This window comes from Anopheles aquasalis, chromosome 3 (genome assembly GCF_943734665.1).
Source record: "Anopheles aquasalis chromosome 3, idAnoAquaMG_Q_19, whole genome shotgun sequence".
In the NCBI taxonomy this organism is placed as follows: Eukaryota; Metazoa; Arthropoda; class Insecta; order Diptera; family Culicidae; genus Anopheles; species Anopheles aquasalis.
In genome coordinates this window covers 33,371,596-33,379,095 of record NC_064878.1, presented here as the reverse complement: position 1 = coordinate 33,379,095, position 7,500 = coordinate 33,371,596, and the positions used below count along the sequence as shown (strand labels likewise).

The window sequence follows — 7,500 nt, the reverse complement described above, 5'->3', positions numbered from 1 at the left end:
GAACTAAACATTCACTATAAAACCGTTTTGAGCCATTTAAAAAAGGGTGGGTTAAAAAAAAGCACGATTTTTGGATACCGCATGAATTGTCAGCGAAAAGTTTATTGGACCGAATTAACATCTGCGATTCTTTGCTGAAACGGAATGAAATCGAACCGTTTCTGACGCGAATGGTTACAGGACATGAAAAGTGGATCAAATACGACAATAACGTGCGAAAACGATCATGGTGCAAGAATGCAGAAGCTACACAAACAGTCCCAAAGCCAGGAAGGCGCCGCGGAAGGTTATGCTCTGCGATTGGAGAGATTGGAGAGGAATTAATCATTATGAGCTACTCCAGAATGGTCAAACTATTAATTCTAAACTTTACTGTGACCAATTAATGAGATTGAAGCAAGCAATCGAAGAAAAACGGCCAGAATCGGTCAACAGAAAGGCCTTCGTCTTCCATCATGACAACGCTAGACCTCACACATCTTTGATGGCTCGGCAAAAACTGGGAGAGCTTGGCTGGGAAGTTTTGATGCATCCTCCATATCGCCTAGACCTTGCACCATCGGATTACCACTTGTTTGGTTCTATGCAAAACTCCCTTAGTGGAGTACCGCTACCTTCAATAGAAGCATGAGAAAACCTCGTGTCTCAGTTTTTTAACGATAAACCACGGAGTTTTTACACTAAACGAATTATGTCTTTAGCCGAGAAATGGCAAAAGGTGGTTAACCAAAATGCATAATATTTGGTTGAATAAAGTTGCTCAAAACTAAAAATATATCCCTTTGAAGTTTTACTCAAAATACGAAAAGACTTATTACCCAACCTAATATATTAATGCTCATATGTTTGCTTCATTGTTTGAATACTTTATACCACTTTTTTGAGGATAAGAAGACTCCACTTTACCATCTTACTCATAATGCAGCTATTATCCATCTCCAATCATGTGTGTATTTAACACCCAGCGAAATAAAAATAGCAGCACTCGGTTGTTTTGCTCAGTGCCAGACGAATAATTGAGCTTCAACTAATTGCTTTCTGCTACATTGTACCAAAAAGAGTTACGAATCAAACCAGCATGCGTTATTTTTGTTTTGATGGGCCGATGTTTGGTAAATCCAGGAAAACTAAAAAAAGGGTACGAAATAAAAAAAGGCACAACTTATGAGTTTTGACCAAATTCGTCTGTATTTCTCAAAATTCATCATTTCTTTACTATTTATTAATTTGTACGCTAGCTATTCTTACAGCAGATTCAATGAAATTCTATTTCACCGATAAATTTCAGTTTTTATAAATATTTAATTTAAATTAAATTGTAAATTTCAGTTAAGTGGCTCATTTGCTCCCAGCACTCCAGAACTCGACATTTCAGCAATTTACGCAAGCAAATCGTTTTCCGTTTTCAAAACAACAACGTCGTAAGCATATACCAAAGGTTTTCTATGAGATACAGGTCCAAAAAACGGGTTGAACATTCAATAGCTTCTATATTATTATCATAAAATCACTTTGTTGTGAGTTTTTAGTGGTTGGTTGCAGCATTATATTGTTGAAAAACAAAGTCCTGACCCATTAATGCCACGCCAGGATGATTCAAACGTACCTCTAACAATCCTACATAATCTCCATACCTCATTTTTTATGTACTTTAAGCCAATGGACGCTCAATTCAAACGGAAAAACTTTCCTACAATATCAATGTACAAGCGCCGAAGATGGGCAGAATTATCTTTACATCTAGTTCATTACGCAAATCGAGCTAATAGTATTGCCAAACATCTAAACTATCAAGCTTGACATTGCTTATCCAAAATTATAGAGTTATTTCATTTTTCGGGCTGGAAATGTAATTTTTGTGAAGTTTAAATTGTACATCTTATGTAGCTCAGTCAGTTTGGGTTTTCCTAGTCTTTTGCGTCAATCCAAGTGCTGCCAGCATTTGTGGCACGTGACGTGTAGTTACTGGAAGATTCAACTCTGCGAGGATTTATGATGCTGTTCTTCTTTAATTCACCACAATCTATGGCATTATCCGTTTATCCTTTGCGGAAAACAAGCTTGCGTCATGCTAAGTTTTGATTGTTACCTTTTCCTCGAAAGTAACATAGTCTGATGGAATCATAGGGAAAAAATGATTTCACTGCTAATTATACGTACATATGTACTCCACTTTCATAGTCCTGAAAACCATAACAAAGTTCTTTAAAATGAATGAAAAAAGTGAATTCAACCTTTTTTTTTTATAAATATTGAGCTTAAATGTTTATACTCCAAAAATCTATCCCACATAACAGCTCAAAACTTTGATAGTGAGCACACGCATAAAATTAACATACGGACTGGCATTGTTTTTAAAGAAAAATAATGTCGAAACATGGTGGTGCTATTTTTACTTCGCGCAGTGTATTTATGTACAATAGATAGCTATCGCATCTTCAATTCTGAAATTAGTTCACGAGACCGGTGATAATTGATTTTCTGATCGCATCGTATCGTGTTTTGTATTAATTTGCGGTGCATAACAAATCTGTTTTATCAGGTCACATTAACTTTCACATGGATGTACGGCCCAAATCGCTAAACATAATTAAATTTGAAATATCCTCTGTATGATAACCATCAATTATCGCAAATATGAGTGATACGTTATGTATCTATATATTATTATATTGATATTCTGTTAAAATTATATTGATATTTTGTACATTGCACAGATTATGCTTTACAGTTTTTTATTGTACCAAGAAACCTGGAGATTAGTAGCTTTATGAAAATTTGTATTACTTTACGAATTGTTGCATCGAAGATAATCGACGATTTCAGTTTACTGTTTTGATAGATCCGAGACGCTTATATTTGTTCTGCTAATGTATTCGGTATTTTTTGACCATTTCGTATACGATTTTGCTTATACTTATCTGTATTTCGATATGAACTATTGTTTGTCCATGAATTCAACTATTATTCTCTGAATGACGCACCTACAAAAAACACCAGGAAGCGGAAGAGGCTGCAGCAGCTAAAGCAGCCAAAATAGAAGCACAACAGGCCGCTGCAGCTGCGGCTGCTAACCCTGAAATAGCCAAAAGCCCTTCGGATTTCTCGTGTCACAGCTACGAATTATTCGTTGGCCAAGAGAAAGGAAACGATGACAACAATAAAGAAAAAATGTCTATCAGGAGCGAAGGATTGGAATCAGTGAGCGAGATTACAAGAACTACAGCACCTACAGCCACTGGAGCAGCTAAAGCTCGGAAAGTGAGTGCGGTAAGTGGAGTTTGCATTTTCACTTAAATCTATTCACCTTTACTCAATAACAACTGTTGGCCAATTAAATTAAATTAACTTTACCATCAAGAAACGACAGCATCTATAAAAATACAAATATTGATTAAAGTATTAGGTACCTGAATTAAATCTTGCCCAATTTTTTCCATAATTTGGCAATTTTCGAATTCCGTGTTGAAATAACTCCTCATCTTATGAAGCATTTTAGACAACTAACCATTTTTCGATACTTTCATGAAGAGTAAGTTGTTGTGCAAACAAACAATTTTTTAAGCTACCGATCAAGTATTATCCAGAAATAGCAATGTCTGGTATATACAGCGGGGTGTTTGTCTTCGACGTTGTCTGAAAAGTTTTCGCCAGTTTTTCAACATGTTCAACATGCCGGGCGTTATCGTGCTAGTCAGAGCTCGCTTCAAATTATTATTATTGATAACGTTCTCCATCAATAATTTGTCCAGTTTCTAGAAGTTCGTAGTGCACGACACCTTTCAAATTTTCAGCTTTGTTTTTTGTTTTGGTTGACCCGAAAGTTCTTTGTCTGTAACGTTAAAATCTTTGGGCTAAAAACCCACTATTAGCACCACTCTCTCGTGAGTGCCTTGTTTGTATGATCTTTTTCTCTTTTTAGAAGTGTTTACCTGTGCTAAAAATCAGGCACTCAGTGAGAGGGGTGCTAATAGTGTGTTTTACCATCTCTGGTCCTAAGCCTTTGAAACCAGGATGTGTCGTAAGATGTTCATTATAAATTTAAACCAACTAACGATAACTTTCAGCTGCCGTTTTCTTCAAATAAGAGAAGAAGGTTTTTATACTTCGCGAAATTCGCAAAATACTTTTCAGGCACGTAACTTAACATTTTCAACTCGAGAAAAAATGCTCTAGCTAATATTATTATCAGTAACTTATTGCGGTTTAAAGTATTTAGTAATGCTTTAACACGATTTAACATGTGGGCCTTTCTCAAAAATAATGGAATTATCCTTTAATAGAAAAGCAAGAACTAATTCAGATACCAAATAGAAATTTGAACTACTAAAAATTGTATGTACGATGAATTTCTCATTGGATTGTTTGAATCATTCTAATCCTTTATTCAATGCTCCAACATTAGAAGCTTACTAAAATTAACATAAAAATATTTTATCATGAGTTATATTTTAAGTATATTATAAAACTGTTTTCCCAGTTTTCGAAATGATCCTGTCTTATGTGTCCAATAGATGCTACGGATTGATTGATACAATACGAACACCAATATCAAAACAAACGAAATCTAGTAAAACAGGAACACAGCTAAACACGTAACCATCATAGCATCTATTTACTGAAATCGAAAAGAAATAATTCTATATAGGACCATGGATTTTTTTATGAAACTCTGATTTATCATTTATAATATGCATGGCAACGCGGAAGTAATATATTTCGATTGCTCATAACATTTAAATTAGATTGATTTTTATCTGTTATAATATTAAAATTTTGTTATTCTTTTTTCGATGCAATGTATGCAATCACATAGTTTTTTTATTGAATTTGTGTTTGAAAATATCCTGAATTTGCTTGTTTCTTTATTTGTGTTCCTGTTTATTCGGGTTTTATCCAAGGTTGGCGATACGCACAAGTTCACCACATTGCCACACCAGATTACCACATCGTCACTGATTTTGTCACAGTTCTTATTATTATTTCGTCGTATTTCGTCGTCTACGCTAGCGTCTTAGTAGTATTTCGTCGTCTACGTCTACGGGCACCGAATTCGTCCCATACGGTTGTGATGATCACGATGTTTTGAATGATCATGATGTAATCTTTCTGGGCATAACTTTTTCGATCGCCACAACATTTGCTATGATGAAGATGATCAACTGACAATACTGTGGTCGTTATTGTGCTCGTGTAGACTTTGAAGTCCATCGTATTTGCGGTACACTGTGTCTCTATTAATTTTAGCCAATAAAGTCCCCAAGTATTAGTTTATCATCATACTTTGGGCATAGATACACGGCCTTCATTAGGGTGTGACATTCCTTGACAAGTTTCTGTTGTCCTTGTTGTTGAAGGGGCATTTCAATTATGCCTTTTGGAGCAAAAACATTAAGCGATGCCCCTTTATGTGTTTTTTTTATTACTCTTTGAAGCTACAAACTACTCTAAAGATAAACATGGTAACGGTGGTTGATGCTCTTTCTAGCATTATTTTAGCAAATTTATTCTTTAGCCGGGGATACATGAAGCGTAAACTCTCGTATAAACTCAGAGTGTAATGCCTAAAAGTTTACGCTTCGTGTGGCAGGCATAATCGCATAAAAGTTTATACCGGAACGTCAACTGCAATTACATTCGTGCACATTACATCAATTACATGTGTTTCTGGCCAAAAACAAATATAAATCGACGAGATATGTTGATTTCTGAACATCTTCTTTTATATTTTAAGATGTTTTTACTGTATATTAGCGATTGAAGAACATTCAATTCTTCATAACGCTACGCTTCAAGTTGGTGCTGTGTTTACGCTTGCTTTTACGCTCGGATTTACGCTCCGCGGGCCTATAATCTTTTTGACATAAACTTAATCGTTTTGGCATTACACTCTCAGTTTATACTAGAGTTTACGCTTCATGTATCCCCGGCTTTTTACTAATAGTTGAAAATGCTGTTTTATATTGTATGTGTGGATTATTGAATATATACTTAGTTGCCTGGCGCTACAAGCGATGAAGGGTTTTGGCCAGAGTTTGGGCAATGGTCCAGCTAATCTAGTAAATGATAACATCAATGGCAACATTAGACGTTCATCGAACTCCGACAAACATACAAACGACACAATATTTTATTTATGAGATTATTAACTTAATAGAATAGGTATAAAAATATCTCCCATCGCACACTCAATATACAAGCTGACGGTAACACACTAACCGAATAAAACCTATTACTTTTAGGCTTCACTATCATTACCTGGTTCACCATTTAATCTTCGTAGAGGATCTAGAGGATCACATCAGGTACAATCAAATCGAAAACTGATTTATTTCTTTAGTATGTTCTGTTAGTTTATTTTGAGTATGATTCTCGTTTCGTATCCTTCCACATTATTTATTTGTTGGATTGTCGAAACACAGTACTCATTCACTTGTTCGTTAACCGATGCATTCTTCTCTTTCTCTTTTTTTACAAAATCATACCTGCTATATGAACGTTCGACATCAATCGATCAACCTACAAACCATTCAAAATTATATGTCTGTCATCGGTCCTGTTCACTGCGGTATACCATTCGGTAGTTCACAATACGTAACGGTAGAGGACGTTTTGTTGGTGTGCCTGGAAGCGACAGAAAACCACTGGTACTTTCAACATATCTTGATGCCCAAGAACACCTGCCATACGCCGATGATTCAAATGCGGTGACGCCAATGTCAGAAGAAAATGGGGCAATCATCGTTCCAGTATACTATGCTAACTTAGGTATATCTGAAATATTAATTCAATATATAAGTTTCTCTGGCTTTTTAGTCCTTTACAAAAAAACGCATGGTTTCAGGAATTTGCTTATTTTACCATAAATTCAATTAGATTTATCTTTTGAAAACATTTTTTAAAATGTAAATTCTTTTACACAGATGTCCCATTATCTAATCTCGTGTTTTAACTATATTTCTTATAATGTACAAACTCTTATCAGGCTCGAGACATTCTTCGTACACGTCACATCAATCTCGCATTTCGTACACCTCGCACGGGGATCTACTCGGGGGTATGACAAAGGATAGCCGATTACGCAATCGATCAGCGCGAAACACAAATCATTCCATCATACCTCCTTCAAACGCCAATAATTTCCCCTATTCTGATACTAATCATAAAGGACAACGAGAACTGGTAAGTACGAAGAAAATACGTACTGGTCACCAACAATAACGCATTGGACCCGATCTTGGTTTGCAGGATGTGTCACACGATTGCACTGATGATGCTGGTAAAATAAAACATAATGACAATCCGTTCATTGAGCCCACCCATACCCAAACAGTAGTGGACATGAAAGGTATCTTATAGCTTCTACGTATAGATATGATGGTTTAAGTTTAGTATGAACTTGGTATAAAACATTTATTATCACATCATTTTAGATGTAATGGTATTAAATGACATTATCGAGCAAGCTGCTGGACGACATAGCAGGGCCAGTGACCACGG

At 35.7% G+C, this 7,500-nt stretch overlaps 1 protein-coding gene across 26 annotated transcripts in view; it reads left to right on the top strand.

Moving 5' to 3' along the window:
- The window catches only part of LOC126577028 (sodium channel protein para), a 43,534-nt gene that overhangs the window by 15,253 nt on the left and 20,781 nt on the right, over positions 1 to 7,500 (top strand). For 15 of the 26 annotated variants that reach the window (XM_050238418.1, XM_050238402.1, XM_050238408.1 and 12 more), the window contains 6 exons: positions 3,001 to 3,270; positions 6,243 to 6,305; positions 6,585 to 6,768; positions 6,986 to 7,182; positions 7,249 to 7,348; positions 7,434 to 7,500. The exon at positions 7,434 to 7,500 is cut by the window's right edge and continues 2 nt beyond it. In XM_050238418.1, coding sequence (XP_050094375.1) covers positions 3,001 to 3,270; positions 6,243 to 6,305; positions 6,585 to 6,768; positions 6,986 to 7,182; positions 7,249 to 7,348; positions 7,434 to 7,500 — 881 coding nt within the window. The remainder of the gene's footprint in view (positions 1 to 3,000; positions 3,271 to 6,242; positions 6,306 to 6,584; positions 6,769 to 6,985; positions 7,183 to 7,248; positions 7,349 to 7,433) is intronic. The other 11 variants (XM_050238417.1, XM_050238412.1, XM_050238413.1 and 8 more) reach the window with 2 other exon arrangements.